At 42.9% G+C, this 18,228-nt stretch overlaps 1 protein-coding gene across 1 annotated transcript in view; it reads right to left on the reverse strand.

Annotated features, from left to right (window-relative positions):
- Positions 1–1,886: 1,886 nt before the first annotated feature.
- Positions 1,887–18,228, reverse strand: part of CARD11 (caspase recruitment domain family member 11) — a 44,170-nt gene continuing 27,828 nt past the window's right edge. Inside the window, exons 11-24 of the mRNA XM_082064260.1 lie at positions 17,590–17,702; positions 16,300–16,403; positions 13,635–13,687; positions 12,679–12,811; positions 11,899–12,100; positions 10,937–11,063; positions 9,598–9,838; positions 9,083–9,179; positions 7,938–8,033; positions 6,880–7,012; positions 6,142–6,321; positions 4,840–4,964; positions 3,881–3,996; positions 1,887–3,338 (exon numbers count right to left, since the gene is read on the reverse strand). Of these exons, the coding sequence (XP_081920386.1) occupies positions 3,134–3,338; positions 3,881–3,996; positions 4,840–4,964; positions 6,142–6,321; positions 6,880–7,012; positions 7,938–8,033; positions 9,083–9,179; positions 9,598–9,838; positions 10,937–11,063; positions 11,899–12,100; positions 12,679–12,811; positions 13,635–13,687; positions 16,300–16,403; positions 17,590–17,702 (1,925 nt within the window). The 3' untranslated portion in view covers positions 1,887–3,133. The remainder of the gene's footprint in view (positions 3,339–3,880; positions 3,997–4,839; positions 4,965–6,141; positions 6,322–6,879; positions 7,013–7,937; positions 8,034–9,082; positions 9,180–9,597; positions 9,839–10,936; positions 11,064–11,898; positions 12,101–12,678; positions 12,812–13,634; positions 13,688–16,299; positions 16,404–17,589; positions 17,703–18,228) is intronic.

Raw genomic sequence — 18,228 nt, forward strand, 5'->3', positions numbered from 1 at the left:
AGTGCAGGGCTTGGAATCCACACTGGTTCCAACACTCTGACATTTAGGGAAATTCATGGCCTCTTTTCAAGCCTCTAGATTTGAATATATTTCAGAAGATGCAGAGGTTAATTTCTTCAAGTTTAGATGGAGAGCATTTGGATCGCGATCAGGAGCACCTCCTCGGCCAGTGTGAGTGATAACGGCCCCTTCTGCTCTGTTGCAGTTCTGGAATGTGCTCCAGCTATAGATTTGCCCTTTGGGTTCACATCCAGAAGTCAAGGGGGAATATACTCTTCAGTCCTTCCCCACTGAGTCCGAGAGAGATGAGGGTTCTGCAGGCTACAGCACACAGCTCCGGCGGTGAACTTGGGTCTGGCTGCTTTGCATCACACGAGTAGACACCCACAACGCCTTATAGTATCTGCAGAGCTGGGATTTACAGGAGATGCGCTCAGATACCAAGAAGAAAAGTCTGGTCCGTGTATTCAGTTCTCTGCTGTTTCACAGGAATAATTAGATCTGTTGTTTTCTGCCTCAATCTCTTGTTCCACTTTTTGTATGAGGTGGTTTAGCTGTCCTAAATTACAGATCAAAAAGCTAAATGCTAAAGGTCAGGTTAATTCTCTAGTTTGTTTCTATAGTGCATTTAAAACAACAAAAAAAAGACAGTTCAGAGGGCAATTAAGCTCATCCTTAGATAGCCACCTACGGTAAGTTAGACAAATGGCTCTTTGGAGGTGTATCTCCATTCCTTGTAAAAGGAACCTCCTTTAGACTTCGCCATATACCTTTCCTGTATCTAAAGTTAAGTGAGATAAATCACATCCACAGCTGTTCTGTGTAAAGAGGGCTCAGAAATACAGCTGTTGTGAGAGAAGATCGCGGCAGAAACAACCACGACAGATAGAGACACTTCATCCCTCCGCCGTCTGTTCGAGCCGTTCCACCAGATGTTACTGATCCCCGTGGCACAGCCAGCGGGACGGGGACGTCCTACGGGTTCTGTCTGGTGAGCAGGCAGCTGGTGGCTCCTGAAGGGACCTGACGCTGACCTGGCTGAACTTTTTGCTGAAGCAGCTGAGAAATGCTCTTGTCGTCCCTCCCGTTGCTCAGCTGTGGACTCCGAACTGTCACAAGAGGGGCAGTAACAAACCACAGGCAGCTGTTACACAAGGTTGTGTTATTAGGACATCAGGAATGAATGCAAAATTCTCCTGGAAGGCTTAACTTTTCCACCTGATACTTTCTCGTTGAGCTACAGAGGATCTCTGAAGAATCATCCAATTTGTTCTATTTATACCCCAGTCGGTTGTTATTCTCTGCCCTGGAGGGAGCTGCAAATTGTGTATGCAGCCTGTACTTTGTAAAGAGATTGAAAACCAGTAGTATCCCCCTGCTTGCACAGTCCAGATGGCACTGAGCAGGTAAAGAGCTATTCGCTGAGGAATGCCAGCTACCAAGAGTCTTTCAAACATTAATAATTTGAGAAACACAACAGAAAGTTAGATGTAAAGTGACACAAATGACTTCCAGAAGGTACCATTAGTTAAAAAATGACGTGCATAAAAGAGCAGAAAAGCACAATTGCACAAGTTAACACGGGCTGACCCCGTCTACCTGAGAGGCACCCACAACATCAGAAGCTCATTGCAAAGACAATCTAGGAAGGCTACCAGGCCAGATGTTTTGTTTGGATTCCATTTGTCTTTTGATTGGCAGCTGCTGCACAGCAGCCTGAAGCACCAAGATGGGGGACTTGGGATGAACACAGAAGCAAAGGCAAATTTGTTACTAAACGCATCTTAAAAGGGAGGGATATGGCAAGGCATGAAGGATCTAAGAATAATGGAATGTGCAACTCTTCATCTGTAGGTGAATTTTTATTGCATTTCAGATCACATTATTATCTGGTCAGTTTTATTCAATCAGTTTGGCAGTCTCAATACAGTGTTTAATGTATAGAGGAAAAATAGTAAAAGACTTCAGAGATTTAGGAGTCTAAGTCCCACCTGTTATCGGTGGAGCTCAAACTCCCTCAGGAGTTAAGTGCTTTTGAAAATGTGGCCTTCTACGTTACGCACACACTTCTGAAAATGTTCTCCTACTTGGCCACAGCACAGTGTGACGCTCAGTGGTCTCCTTGCTGTCACTCATGGCAGAGAGGTCAAGGACTGAGTGGCTGGCAGTGATTACTGCCTTATGAAATTCTCCTTTCCTTCCTCTCAGCACAGTCCCTCCTGTTGAGAGCAGGCGTGTTGGCAGGCAACGATGTTGTATAAAAATACGGATTTCAGTGGAGAAACAGAGAAACCTGTTGCCTGGAGAAGGCACCGTGGTATTTTCCATAAGTAAAAAACATTTGAAATGGAGAGATGTACAAATGAATACAATGCAGATGCGAGGATAAACGAAATGAAAGAGATTGGAAAGACCTAATGTGCCGCTGGAACAGTGGAATCTATTTTCCTGTAAGTGCCAAGACTAAAAAGAAAACCTGTAAAACTGTTACGTAGAACGGGGGTATAAAAATGGAAAATAGTCATTTTAATTAATGCCAGGAAGAATAGCTATTTTATTATCTTCTGATTAAAATGGTTATGGAAAAACAGGGCTACAGAGCAGCTATGGCCATCAGCAGTAGTGTTTCTCCTGCTACCAACCAGCCTTCAGCTTCCTTAATTGAGTATGTTCAGGATCCCACCTCAGGGTGTGTGTGAGGTATATCTCAACTCCGTATCCTTTAACCCAGTCCCCAGGCTTTATTCCACTTATCTGGTCTCATCACAAATTTTCAGTGAGACAAATGAGATCCATATTTTCAGCATAATAAATTACCCCAAGCTCCGTCTCAAGATCTCTGTCCTTCTCGCACGTTAAGCAGCTGCTGTCCCGTTAGAGATGCCGGTGGTCAGACGCTGTGGTGGTGGCTGTGCTGTGCCCCACGTCCCGGATCCCCAGCGTCCGCGCCGCCGGCTGCTCAGCACAGCTCCAGTTCCATTCCACGCACCAATTCTGCCAGCAGCAAGTCCCCAGCCAGCAAGGGGGAAAACAGGAGCGAGCGCTGGGCACCGAATCAGAGAAATCTGCAAGCCCCTGCTCCACCTGGGTATGTCCTTTTGTCACCAAAGAGCTCCATTTGACTTACTGTTTTTTATAGCTGATCTTCATCTATCCAGATGACTTTACGCTGCTCTTCTCCAATCCTGTCTTTTATTGTTCGGATAAGATCTTCAATACTGCTCCATGCATCTGCCTCTACAGAGGCATAAAGACACGGCAGCGCTTCCAGTTCTTTCTCCTTCAGACGACACATACGTAAAAACTCATCTTCAGTCTCCGGCTTCGGCAATAATTTCCTGTATCAAATGAGCAGACCAAAAATAAAAGTCTTACCTTTTAAGTTAATCCTGAGGTCCCAGCTGTCCCATCAAGGATTTATTTTGCACTGAGTGTACAAGCAATAAAAGCAGTGGAGAATACAGCTACTTCAGGTCTATCCTCCTCTTACCTCCATGCTGCCCCCGAGGAAAAATATTTGCTATGGGGAAACTATTTAAGAGGACTGAAGGCAGGGAGGGTGCAAGTGTTTACGAGCTCTCCTCTTCCAGCCAGCGTTACCGTAAGAAACGCTGTGGGAGTGCTGAGCATGGAGAAAACCACATATTGTTCAGTGTCGTCCTCCCACAACGCTCATTGCTATCAGTGACACCAAAGAGTGCTGGATTTGGGGAATTCCTGCTTTCCCTGGTTGTAAGATTTCAGGAAGGAGTCACGTGAGGAAATAGTACACATAGAAGCGCTAGATGAAAAGAGGCTCTCAGTGAGAACACTATTGAAATGGAGAATTATTCACCGAATAAGACAGAATATCAAATATGCAAAAGTTTTGATACGTTACCTGAACCTCTTGATGTTTTTCTCTGAGACTCTGATAAAGAGAACAATAGGATATATCTTGGCTTTGATTAAATCCTTTGTGCAGCTTATTCCAGCTTCCAGGAGACAATGCTTGTTCTAGAAACAAAGTCATAACAGTGTGACAAAGGAATGTTCACTGCTGTGGAATCTTGAGATAAAGGTATCCACACCTTATGGGGTCAGCCGAAAAGCTCCCCATTTATCATTGCACTGATTTAAAACCTTCTAATCAAATATACATTTAAAGTCCAGACTCCTCCTACTGGGTTAAAATCAGTCAGTCAAATAACAGCTGAGCTTAATAGCTTTCTGGAAAGGTTTAAAATAGAAATGGATTCATCTCAAGATGAAGAGTATGATAAAATACCAGTTTTACATATATACACAAACACACACACTTGCTCTTTGTTCAGAAAGAACATCTGCTGCAGCTACTTGTGAGAAAAAAGAACAACACTTTAATTCTTCTTTTTTCCATGCTGCGCATCAAACCTGCTCTACTAGATATGTGATCTCTGGCTTTGACATTGTTATCTTTGCACTGTACACCCTTGTGCCTGTGTTTCAGGCTATCCTTTCTTTTGTCTAGGCCCTTGTATCTCTTATGCTCTTGCACATTCATATATACTTATGATATGAAAAGGAACTGAATAAGGGATGGAGCATTAAAAAAAGAGAAGAGATATTTTTCTGCATCAATGTGGGTCATCACAGGGAATAAGCAAGAATATGAAAGGATGTGGCAGAGGATGAAAAAGAAAAGGAAAAGCAAGAGCACAAATAAAAGCCGCTTGGGAGAATAAATACAAATCTGAGGTTGAAGGTAAGCAAGAGAGAGAACATGCAACTGTAAATGGGTTAGTCTCGATAGGGAAGAAACACACACTGCAGACAGATTCCCAGGCAGCCCGTTGAAGGGATACAGGGAATTCCGAGCACCTTGGCAGTGACAGCCTCAATATTGGCAGGTACGATACATTCACATGTGTTCAGGTTCTTTTCTCTGCTGAAGATGACGGTCTCCGTTCTTTGCTTCCTTAAGAACTCCTCCTTTGTTACAATATCTGGAAAGAGATGTGGATGAGGACAAAATCAACATTACAACAACAGAACACCTGGAAAACTATCCAATAGTACTTCACACAGGACGTAAGGATGGTTCAGGGAAAGAGGACGAGCGATGAATTGTCTTAACAGCTGCCTCATTTCTTCCATTGAATTCAATTAAAGCTTAATCTGATCACAGCTGAGCAGCTCAGCTCTATCCTGCACCAGTGAGGCCTTGGGCAATTACTACAACACTATGAGGGCATTAAATTAAAACAGTAAATACAATTCCAGCACCTAATGTTATATGGAAACATTTCAGGGCTGGAGGATGCTGAGAAGTGCTAAAAAAAGAAGGTCGCTTCAGTACAGGCTCCTAAAACAAGGATTTAGTGTTCCAACATTTGTGTTTAAAGTTTCAAAAAATTTGGCTTAGGTTGCAATGTGTGGTACTGGCCCCTCTGTGAATTGCAGCTCTACATCAAAGCTTTTGTTTTATGTTGCCAGACAGGGGATATTTATTATAACACTTAACTTTCCAGTTTCTCTGTCTGGATAACTGTAAGACTGCATTCTATGTGGTGGGTATTCAACGCTAGTGTAAAAATGAAACGTCAGCTGTGTTTAATGCTGTGTTGTATACAATCCTGCCCTACAGCAATCACGGCATTGCATATTGCTTTAATAGTAAATACTTAGCATAGAAGAAAATCAGTCTTTTGAGCAGATCAAATGCACAATCTTCACAGCCTTGGACGAGACAGAAACCTAAAGTTGCTCTAGGGAAGATACTCCTCATAATAGCAAATACTAGAAACAAATTAATCAAAATTTCACATTGCCTAGATGTGCAGTATGCAAACAGTATGCAAACACAAAGAGCACTCGCAGCATTCCAGTCTCTGAGGGGCATCCTAGCAACCACACGGCACACAAATGGGTAATATTCATAGACACAGAACCTCACAGCCGTGTGCACTGCCTGTCTCAAAAACATTCAAATATCGCAGATATTCTCAAGGAGCAGGATTTATAGCTACACATCACTCTGATGTGACTTGAAGTACCTCAAATAAACTATCACATGTGCATGTCCCCACATGTGCGTGCATATATATATCTATATCTATATCTATATATCTATATGTGCGTGTTCATATTTCCAGCAGCGAGGGTTAACAGTCATCCCATTACCTGGCTTGCATATGTTGAATTCCAGGGCACCTCCAGAGTTGAGAAGCTTCTGTACCAAGGGCTTGGCGAGCATGGTGGGAGTGAAAAGGACGGGGCGCCTGCGCTCGCAGTGGATTGGCCTCACCAAGCTATACGGGATCAGGCTGAGCCTCTTATTGATTTCACTTGCGGAATCCAAATCTGAGTGATGAACAAGACATTTATCCTCTGATTTCCTCTCCATCGGTATTTGAAGAAAAAGGACAAACACATGAACCAGAAATGACATGGTTAGTCATGCTGGTCCTTGCTTTCTCTTTTGCCAGGGTTGCCTTTACTATATATCTAATAGTATCATGTCCAACCTAATACTAAATAATGGAAGTGACTTTTGCTTTCAAGACATTATTTCATAGTTTAACACGATACTTGCTTGAAGAATCTTTCTGCTTATTAGCTTGACTTACTTGGAGTTAAATGTCTTTTTGGACAAAAAGCAAGAAAGCACCTATGAAGAACTGCCAACCAAACAGGAAGGTTCAGTGTCCTAAACTTGCTCAGGAAGGTTTAGTGCTCCAAGCACTTTTAGCAAAATCAGCGTTTTGGTTCACAAGCGCTGTAGAATTTTTGCACAGGGTGGGGCACAGAAGCTGGTAATAGGAAAGACCTATAACGTATCTTTCACAGCCATGCTGTTGTGTAGGCGGCCTTTGTATCAGTACCGTGTGTGTAAAAGCTCTTACTATTTTACATCCATACCTTCCAGCTTATCAGGCAACGTCTTCTTTGGTTCAGATGAGGTCCGCGCCAGACCAGAGGGACAGCCAGTGACGATACGGACTCGCTCATTGCTATTCATACGCTTATATTTGTTTTCAGACCTACTGACAAACTGAAAAGGTGAACAAAGAGATTTGACCCTCATCTCTTACATTCTTTATTTTCCCATGTATTCATCAGCCCACACTTGTTATCTACGAGATGTGAATTACCAACGTCTATCAAAGACAAGACTCCATGGATCTGCTGACTGAATTCTAAGGCTCTTTAAATATCATAGATCTGATTCAGAGCCTTTGTTAATCCCCTTTGGGATTTCTTATTTTGTTCTCTGCTCTTAAGCAGCATGTTCTTTTTCTTCACAGAGCTCCCTGCTATAGCCAGTACAAGCACTGATGTGTCTGCAGTAACACACCCACGCTGAGGGTTTGGACAACAGTATCACAGGTTATACCCCAAACTCTGACTCTTCCTTGCTGTACCAGAGAGACTTAAAACCTCCCAAATGGGGCATTTTTACACTGAGAAATAGGCTTCATGCTTTCATTCCCCATCCACCCAATTATTCCTCTATCGAAATATTAATCCCTCCTCCTGTATACTTGCTAACCAGCTTCCTTCACAAGACTTTTTTGTCCTTCGCCCACACAGTCTCTGTCACACTTGGAGTCACTGACCTACAATTAAAGGACTATTTTCTCATGGAACCTCATCTCATAGAGACTTGGGGATTTGGTCTTTAGCCCAATGGATTTGTGCTCATGGTTCAAGCAAAGCACATACATGTCTGATTAATCAAGCTATACTAGTAATGGAAGGCATGCACTTAAAAATAAACACCCCACGACATAAGAGCAGTTAAGAACACACAACCCATTGATCCTTTTCATATATTAAATCTCTTTTCAATAGGAAGAAATCCCGATACAACCTCTGTACCTGAGGTGGGGTTTCTGAGGACCTTAGGATAGCCTGAGAATATCTGCTCTTCAGACCCACTATTTCAGACATTGCATTGAGGATTTGAACTTTATTACCTGTAATATTTGGCCCAAAAGAAAGCTTGCTCGGGATAGGCGAGGACTGGTTTTTGGGTCGTTCTGCGGGGCAGGCTCCTCTGGCTGCAATGTATTCTGGGAAAAAATAACACAAGAATTTGTCAGTTCCTCCCTTTTTTTTTGTTTATTGTTGGTTTTTTTGTGGTGTTGGTGTTGTTTTTAAACCACCGCATTCGAGAAAAAGCAAAGCCAGACATTTTATATTTCCAATAAAAGGGACAGTGACTGATTCATATATATCCCAAATACAATGTTCTAAGCAAACTGTAGACATAAAATGGCCTACACCGAGAAACACTGCTCCTGTTTCCACATTCCTTTCTTTACAAGAGACTGCTCTTCACAGCTTAAGAAAGAGCATGCAAAGCTTTTGCTTTAACTAGCATCTCTGCCAGTATCTCTGTGCCTTTGATCAGTGGAGACTGGAGAACAGAAGGAACGTCTGACACTTAACCTTGACTAAAATCAAGTACAAGCAGTGGCTACCGTGTCTCTGCAAATGTCAGAAGCATGTACGTCTCCCAAGCTCTAAAAATAACTTATGGTAACTGATACACCAGGAAGTAAGTTTTTAATTATGTAAAGATGGAATTCTTGGGTCTACAGAAAGAAAAATCAAATTACTTCCACTGAGGGAATAGGAGAAGTCGGCAGAGTTGTTGTGTGTGAAGACCTGGTAATCCCACTCCTCTCCATAGCATGTGGGTTGGAAGAGACGGGTCTTTCTAACATGGGGCAATGGTAGCTCTGTGGATTAGGTGCTCGTTTACAGTAGGAGAGAAATAATTCTGATTATTAACTCCAAGGACACAGCTGCTTCTTCATGTGGATATGAAGATGCATCAGAGGCTTACAGACAGAGAAGAATGAAAAGGATTAGCTAAGACAGAACAGATATTAGACTTTTAAAATGTACTCCTCAGAGCTGGAAGGGTTAATAAGTGCGTTGGAGCCAGGTCCATTGCCAGGGACAATATTATTTAAAGCAAACATAAAGTGCCCATTGCGCAGGAGAACCAAAACCTGTTCAGAGTGTGAAAAGGACTTTCTGTAAAATTAACATAACGATAACAGGTAGCAGTGGAGTAACAGGTGTTACAAAGACCTTGTTTGTAGATACTTACTCGGAGTGCCCGAAGGGTATTATAGGAGCTTTCTGTCTCATCTTTGCTCCCTCTGTGCATCAGCCGCTGCAGCTTCACCAAAAGAAGTTGCTGGGCTCTGAAAGAAAGGATGGAATCACATAGATCAAGATACCTTTGAAATCACTCAGAAGAAGGCTGGGCTGCAATGGGTCTGTGCCTACAGAAAAGATTAAACAGAAATAGCAGTGAGGACTCACTGAACCACACAGTAAATGCAGGAACAAAACAGTGAGCAGGACTGCAATGCAGTTAGGGATTAAAGAAAAGAATCTCCATGGCATGTTTTCCTATGATACTTTTTGAGAAACCCACGTTATTCTTTCAGGTAACACCTGGAGTCTCCTTTCTAAAGCTTTATAGCTCATATTACAGCTTAACATCACCAGGCCTTATCTCAAAAATTAAGACACGTACGTCTTTCCTGACAGCAGTTATTAATTCATTTGTTGACGAAACCCCTGCTTTCAGCCGTGGTCGCTCAGCACCACACTCACCTGCTGTAGCTGGGAATGGTCCCCATTTCCAGGTCCCTGTCGGTGAAAGGATCAACTCTGGCACACAACCACTCGCACCTCCCCTGGTACATGGTGTCCAGAATATGCACGATCTCATCGCACTTCACCGACAGGGTGCAGCAGTCCTGCTGGCTGGAGATGTTCAGGTTCAAGCGGATATAAAACGAGTCCCCCGATGTGATCAGCCCTTCCTCCAGTTCCGACAGCAGTTTTCGGTAACCTGCAGCAAGGAAGGAAGGGGTGAGGTGTCACCAGCTCGGTGTCGCCGCATTCCTGGGCATCCTCTGGGAGAAACACACAGCACAGATGTCTGGGGCTCCTCGGAGAGAGCGTTGATACTTCTAGAGCAGTTCCACTGCTTACAACAAGGCTACGGTCCTGCACCTTAAAGACGCTAATGAGGCATTGATTCAGCAAAAGGTCACGCTGCTGGAATCAGAATCCGTGAGAATATTCTCATTATAATGATACTTTTAGGTAACTCCATTTTCACTACTCCACACATGACCCGTGAAACAGAGAACTTCTCAACAAAGATGCAGATAGAGCTGTAGCTCTATCCTGTAAGTACAGCTTGAGTTCTGCCACTGATTTTAATGACAAGCTATTCCCTTTATTATTATCTCTAATTGGCACTCCCACAATCTATAACATGCTTTATCTGCAGTTAAGTGGTGCTCAAAAAAATTGCAATAGTCTTTCCTACCTTTGAAAACATCAAAGAAAATCAAAGACATCACTTCCTGTGTGATCTATGCAGCTGAAATTCTCTAACCAGCATTCAAAAAAAACCACCACAAATTCATACACACCAGTAAAAAATGGATTCTGGAAGGTAATTTTTGATCCATAACCTGAAATTATCATTACAGGCCATGAACACTAAAATCAAATTCTGTTCACCACACAGGAGCTCCAGCTGTTAAAGATACGATAAAGCCACAAAGTTAATAAACAGAGCAACTGCATCAGGTAAATGCTAAATTGACTTCAGCTGGATAAAGATGATTCAGCTCACCACATTGTATTACAGAAAACTGTACATAAAAATGCGCTCACTGTGTTTTGTGAGCGTGGTGTTGTTGCCCCCCATGTAAGTTCTTCGGAGTCCTATAGTGACGAGCATATGGGCTTTTTTTGTTCCCAGTCACAAACCTAAAAGCTGGAGCAGTTACACAGCGTACCTATAATTATCACCAGTGGACGTGCTTCAGATTTATACCAATACAAAGGATATTCAGGTTCTGTCATGCTCATCCAGACTAGTTAGTATAATAGACCGGGAACTATTTGAGATGAGAAATACTTTTGGTCTTACCTTCGTGATTTGATTTATACTGGAGTGTTACTGGACCACTGCACCTCTGAATTGTCCAGTGAACTTCTTCCTTTGTGCAAGTATCCAAGGGAACACTCTGATTTTCCCCTTTGATGCAGCCCTCCAACTAGATATGAAAGAAATATTAGTCTCCAGTGTGGGTTCGATCTCTGAGTCAATTATATCATTTTTTAAAAGCGACAATCTTTTTCTGATTAAACAATGCAGATACCTTGCTACCAAGGTAGATTTCATTCTACATTCTACTTATTTAATTTCTTTTCTCTCCAATGAAGAATGCTAGCAGCCAACAGAACTACAGCTCTTCGACAATCTCAGGCTTCCCAGTAGTAAGTGGTGCAGGAATGTCAGTTGTGGAATTTTTTGCCCCTCTGGAGGCATTTTAATAGGAAAATAGTTTGGAAACATTGGCAATGGAGGGAAAGCTAAGCAAAAAGCAACTTAGCAGAAGCACCATTGAACTCCTGCTTCTGTGATGCTGGGGACAGCTATGCAGGTGTGCAGCCCTTCTTCCCATTCACATTGCAGCTGTATCCGTTCTCATTATAACATGACCAGTCCCAGAACAGGCCACACTAAAGAACACTTGAGGAGTCGTCACGCTAAGCTAAGTAGCATGAACATCCTTTCAGGCAGGAAAGTAGTGGGTAGTCGAGAGCAAACCCCATTCTGGTGTTTTTAAAGGGGCTGTACTACACAATACAGCACTAAACAAAGCATCGGTTGCTCAGAGCTACCATAAAGTGCGAAAGCGTGTGCACGTGTTGGATGACCATGAAGGTTATTCTCCAATATTTTCATAGTCAACAGCAGATTTTCTTCGGCGTGAGTCATATGCTTTGTCATTAATACAAGTTGAAAGAACAAAGGGAAGTATTGTGATGAGTGTGTGTGCATGTAGGTGGACAGACATCCAAGACTGTTTATTGTTTCATGCTTACCAGTAGGAGCTGGTGTCCTTCCCGAAGGCCTGCTTTCTCCGCGAGTGATCCGGCCTTGACAGCGCTAACAAAGCTCCCTTTGTCATTACCCCCAACCAGAGTGATTTCCGAGTTGAGACTGTCTCCATTCAGCGTCACGCGCTGGACAGTGTGGCAGGTGGTTCTAACGCGACCCACAGATGTGACAGAGGGACGAAAAGGTCTGTGTTCATGAAAGGAAGCAACAGGCAGACAGTTATCTCAATTTTAATTATCAGTCCAGAGTTAAGCGCACGCATGATAAATGGGAGATGTAAATAACCTTCTAATGTTATCAAGCACTAGGATCTAAGGACTCTAAGAGAAATCCTTCTCATCACTGCCTAAGTTCTGGAGAAGAGCATCTGGAGGGCTTCAAGTGCTCTGACATGACTGAGTGTGTATTACACGCTCAGATGTGTAACAGTACCTCACTTAGCAACCTGTGGCAGCAAGATAACGAGATCACAAGGATAAATTTAAGCCTCTCGAACATTTTGTCTGCCTTGAAGTTTTTGAAATTTTAGGATGAACTTCATTGGTTTACAGCACATGAAAGCGCTCCAAAATAACATGTTATACTGCTGCTGACATAAAGAAGTAAAGACAGCACAGTATCATGAGATATTTGTGTCAAATAACAACTTGTGACATCATATTCCTGCTATTGTATCTTCAGCAACTAATAAATAAATGGAGGATCTCTACTATAGCAGCCTTTCCCCTCAGTCTCTAAGGTAGGTAAACTGGTGTCTCAAATACCTTTCCAGAGAGAACTTTCTGAATATGGAGTTGACATGTTCAAGCTCATAGGCATCCAGGCCTTCCGACTGATGAGAAGACGAAGAAGAGTGCACCGAAGGAGCTCCATGTGACTGCCTGTCATGGCTGTCATCTGAAAAGAGCAACAAGAGTGAAAACGAGTCTGAGACAGAATGAAAAAGATGGAAAAGGGCAAAAAATGAATGTTTGGTTGATCCCAGGCAAAGCTGAAGGAGGAAATTCCTGATGCCGAGTCATGACCCATGTCTACAGGCCACGGCAAGGAATGGCAGCCTCACTTATGGGACCTACCTGATCACTGGCACAGAAGAGCAAGTTGGAAGGGACCTTTGGAGACTGTCTGGTCACCCCCTGCTCAAAGCAGGGTCAGCCAGAGGAGACTGCTCAGCACTTGGCCAGTTGGGTTTTGAATATCTCCAAGGATGGAGTCAAGTCAACCTCTCTGGACAATCCTGTTCCAGTGTCTGACCACCCTCACAGTAAAAAAGAGTAAAAAAGCTTTTTTTTTTTTTTTTTTTTTCTGTTTAACTGGAATTGCTTGTTCCTCAGTTTGTGCCCGTTTTCTCTTCTGCTTTCATTAGGCAGCACCGAGAAGAATCTGGCTCTGTCTTCTTTGCTCCTTCCCCTTTCAGTTTGATGCTTTCCTTATTTTAAGGCTGGAAGCATTCTTATCAACTTGCAAACCTCATCCAAGCATCCTCCATCTATTCCTTCAGACTAATCCTTCTCCCGTTTAGTTGTTCAGGAATAACTGCTTTCCTGTTCTCACCACTAGTTGCCCCTTTGCTTTCTTGTTATGATGAACTGACTTGATTTTTTCTCAGACTACAAGTCTCACATAAACCATGAGTCGATTATTTGACAGGATATGTAGTTGGTGAGCTAATCACACAGATCTCACAGTTAAACTATATACATGACATCCTCTTGCTTACCATCTAGCTCCAGAGCATCAAATCCAAAGCTGTCATTGTCCTCTTCAACCAGGCTGGAATTAAAATCAAAGCATGAGATAATGGGGAAGAAAGAGAAAGCTGTTCACTTTCCAACTTTCAGCAGCTTTCGTTAAATTCGGAAGGAGGAACTTTTTTTTGTGAAAAAGGAAGATGTTGGGGGTGTTGCATTAGGCAATGATGCAGCTGCAAATAAATAAGCAAGATGGCAGGGAGACAGTGCTTGTCAGCCAACACGGGAGGCATGTGAAGCAGCAAGAGATTCAGAAGGAAGAATTGCCAACAGCAGTGAGGGAATGAAGATTTTGCTGAAGACAAAGGGAAGCTGCTGAGTGATGGTCTCACACGCCTGATTACACCACACCTGCTTCAGGACTGAGGTAACAAGTTGCATAATACAATACGTGTTGTATATACACTGCAACATGTTTTTTTCCACGACAGACCAAAAGTACCAGGAGCTCACTGATGGGCAGAGGGAATGCATGGGAAGTGACTGAGGTGCAGCCGTAAAGGAGTAATTTACCTGCTTGATTTAAAATCCTTGAAGCATTTTATAATAGCCTAATGGTACCTCGCATGGTTACTCAGATACCTACAGCAAGGTAATGGCAAGGTGTACCAAGCTTTTGCACAGAAACTCTTAAACCACGGCTCTGGTCCCAGCCCAGCTCCCACTCACAACATTTCCTGCTAAGGGCAACTGGATTGGTTGGCCTGAAACGCAAACAATTAAAATACACTCAAATTTTGCTCTTACAGGGATATTGGGGATGTCCAGACAAGTGGATGACCTGTCTGCTTCACTAGAAGGACATCAATAAAGCATGTGCTTTGGTTGCAAAGCTGTTTAAATAACAGCTTGTTGTTTTTCCATTCAGAATGATTTGTAGGTCTCCTGCGGAGCTGATATTCCTCATATTTGGCTCCAGGTGAAGGGTGAATTTTTGCAGCCAGTGTGGGGAGAATCAGCTATTTTTACACCATGTATAAGCAGGAAAAGAATACACCTTTTCCTGCATATTAAATCATGATCTCATGTTTTTTTCACACAAATCAAGATCAGATGAACTGTGAAACCTGCAACTTGGCATGCAAATAGCAATTATTTTGGATTATGTTCACAAGCAAGTTAAAAAACCTTAGCAGGCTAATTAAAAAGTTATAAACTACAGTGAACTTTTGGGCGTGCTCTTGAGTTACTTGACTTTAGTGATTATTAGCTCAACAAAGCAAGGTCACAGTCAGGCCTTGCTCAAGGGTACCTTTTCCTTCCACGTGCCAGTGGGAAAGAACATCTAATTTGAGGAAAATTTTATTTCAATACAGCTCAGTCTTCCAAGACCTTAACATATGGAAAAGGATATAGTCAGGGCTGTAGTGAAATAAAACTACAAGATGAATAATATCCATGTAATCTTTACTGCACGCTGTAATATACTGCAAATATTTAAAAGTTCGGGCATGCCAAAGGCTTTTCAAGTTAAGCACCTGAAATATGAAACATTCGAATAATTAACAAAACAACCCTTTTTCTCCATCTTGAATTAATGCAACACACTTTAAAAAGGGGCTTGGAGGACAATATAGCAGAACCTAGGGGAGATTAGAATAAACTCTGCCTAAATCCTCAGCAGCCTAGAAAACCGTGTGAGAGAACAACCTGCGGGTGCCCTCAATGGAAAGCTGTCTTGCAAAGCTTTACACAAAGAGAGGCAAAAGCGGCAGTCTGCCAGAGAAGAGTTTGTTTTGAAGAGCTTTAAAAATCTAAATAAGGTTCTAATAACGATTTGATCTAAAGCATAGATCTAGTAAAGATCTAAACCCTCCTCATATGTTGGTTCATTCTAAACTGGTTTGCTGGGGCTTTGTTCTTTTCTCCTTCTGCTTGGGACCTTTAGGGAATGCATCTATTTCTTGTGATATTTCCAATACAAACACGCTATTGATACCAGAACAGCACGCCCACGTATTGCATTGCTATAAACCTCTTACAAAAGGGGTCAGTGCCATTTAGGGGACTGCGAGGCAGCCAAGTTCTCTCTCCCTCCTGCCACCAACTTCCCATTCTGATTTCGAAGTGGCAGCGGCAGCGGGAGGTGAAGCAGAGGGCAATGCGCCTCCCTCCCCGCGTCGCTGCGCTGAGATACAGAGCCCTGAGCCCGAGAAAAACCACTTCCCCCCTCCACTTCTGCCCCCCATTCCTCACATAGATTCCAGCAGCTCTGCTCTGTTTTGGCAGCTTACGGAGGAGAACGAGGGGCTTTGAGAGAAGGGAAAGGACAGGGACACAGACGCAGGCAGCACGGAGCTGAGATGCAAACGGTGAAGCCAGATCGCTCTCCAAAGGTGGAGCATGTTCTCCAACAGTGCTGGTGCTTTAGTCATTTTAGGTTTTTTTTCTTATTATGCACATTTAAAAAGTCGGTCCTGCAGTGGTGCCATCCCAGCTGAACTACCAGAGACTCCTGAGAGTTTTGGGCAAAATGAGGGATAATGAACTGCAGCCTTGAGAAGTTTAGCAAGTTAGTTCTGCTCCTAAGAGAAGCTCTGCGACTAGAGACATACACAAGGACATCTATGGCTCTTTTTACCTCCTCCTTGTGACAACAGGTTCCGGGCACGTTCCACCAGCACGGTTACCTACCTGCAATGAGGGGCGTCCTCTTTGCAACGTCGGACTATTGAATCATTTCCTGGAGGCTCAGGAGTGGTAGACATGATACTGTCATTGCGACTTCTCAGCGTCTGCTTTAAAAAATAATTAAAAAAAAGTGACAGAAGGGTCATCTGCCTTAAATGTGTTATTATTTCTAACTTACAGGAGCATTAGCCTGCTAGCTTGCCAGTGGGACTCTGCATGGTGAAGCACACACAATGGTACCAAAAGTTGGTTCCAGATGTCTAGAATGCTACATACAAGACCATTCATATTCATATATTCTAGGATTTTGGCAATATGTACGGCTTGTGTGCCTTTTTCTCTGATCACGTAATTGGCTGATTTACCAAACAATTTTAACTTGACCCTTGATGTGTGGCGTATGTGTTCCACAGCTGACACATAGGAGGAAGATGATGAAAAGCAGAATGTATATATACTTATATATAGAAACAGTAGGAATGAGGAAATAAAATACAGATCTCCCTACATTAAATTGTTGAATTAGTACACTGGAAACTAAAGTCTGAATTGTACTAGAGGGAAGACAGTATAAGTCATCTAAATATCCAGCAGATATTCCACAGAATACTCCTAACCCACCTAAGCTTATTACAAGTGGCAGGGAGTTCTTTCCTGGCTATTCTTGGGTATAATTTTCATTTCCTGGGGGCAGCATTTTTCACGGTGTTCTAGAAAGATGTTTTGTTCTTTGTTATTAACACTCTGCAAGAGCACTCTCTCTGTCTGCTTGTCCTGCTGTGTCGGTGCTCACATACGCACAATGGAATATCTACCTTAGGAAATTATGGGGATACAGCAAGCAGGGAAGAAATGGTTTGGTTATGGTATGCGGAAATTTCCAGCTGTGATCTGCACCCCTTTTCTCACTCACTGTTACTTTTAGACAGGAAAGGCACTAAGAACTCAAAAAAACCCTGAAAATTTTCTTATATAAATTACATAGCATCTTTTAAAGAAAATCTCTTCCTCCTAGCAGTAAATGTGAAATGGCATAAGGAGACAGTGAGAGGTCATAAATACCTTTGAAATATACTTAAATAAACATAAACCAATTCTGTGAGTTTGCAAAAGGCTAATAACATGGTTCTAACAAAATGCTGATAAAAGGATTAAGGAAGCGTCAGACTAGAGCCTTGAATGTGATCACAGCTGGGATGCCAGGGAAGTGCTACAAAACTGGGCTATGAAAGTTCTGAGCCACGTTGGGGAAGACGGTCACAGACAAGCAACGTGCATCTAAAGGCTCCTTACAATTTTGCTGACTTCACAGCTGCTGATGGAGTTACTGATGGAAACGGAATTCGAGGAGCTCGTGTCTGTGCGGCCATTGCTGGCGTCGGCCCCGTCTTCATCCTGCGCTCTGACTGATGAAACAATACAGACAGCACAGGGAATGGGTCAGATCACGTTCAGCACAGAGTCTTTCACAGATTTGCAACAACACTGAGGTTATCTTTCCATTTCGGCTCATCCCGTGTCCCTGCCCTGGGCAGAGGCCCCAGGGAGCGCTTGGCTCCTGTTCCTTCCCCGTCCGCTCCCGACAAAGCACAGAAATGATGCTACTCCCGACAACCTCCTGCCAACTTTGTCTTTCAACTCTGTCCTGTAGGTCATTTCCAGATCTATGAAAACTCTCTGACAAATTAAAGAAGGATTGTTTTATTCATTTATGTTTTAGCTTCACCACCTGAATCTGGTAGTCTGCAATGAGGTTGTCTCATTGAATTACACTATTTTTTACAACAAAAAATTTACAACAGGGACCAAGCAGCTTGAGATCCCTTCGCAGCCCCAGGTAGGACGGTGCGAATGTCTCTGTGGGCTCCTTCCCCTCCCTTCCTCAGCACCTCTAATTTGTTGCACATTACCTGATGCCAAAAATACTGTTTA

This window comes from Streptopelia decaocto (genome assembly GCF_964273445.1).
Source record: "Streptopelia decaocto genome assembly, chromosome: 13".
Classification (NCBI taxonomy): domain Eukaryota; kingdom Metazoa; phylum Chordata; class Aves; order Columbiformes; family Columbidae; genus Streptopelia; species Streptopelia decaocto.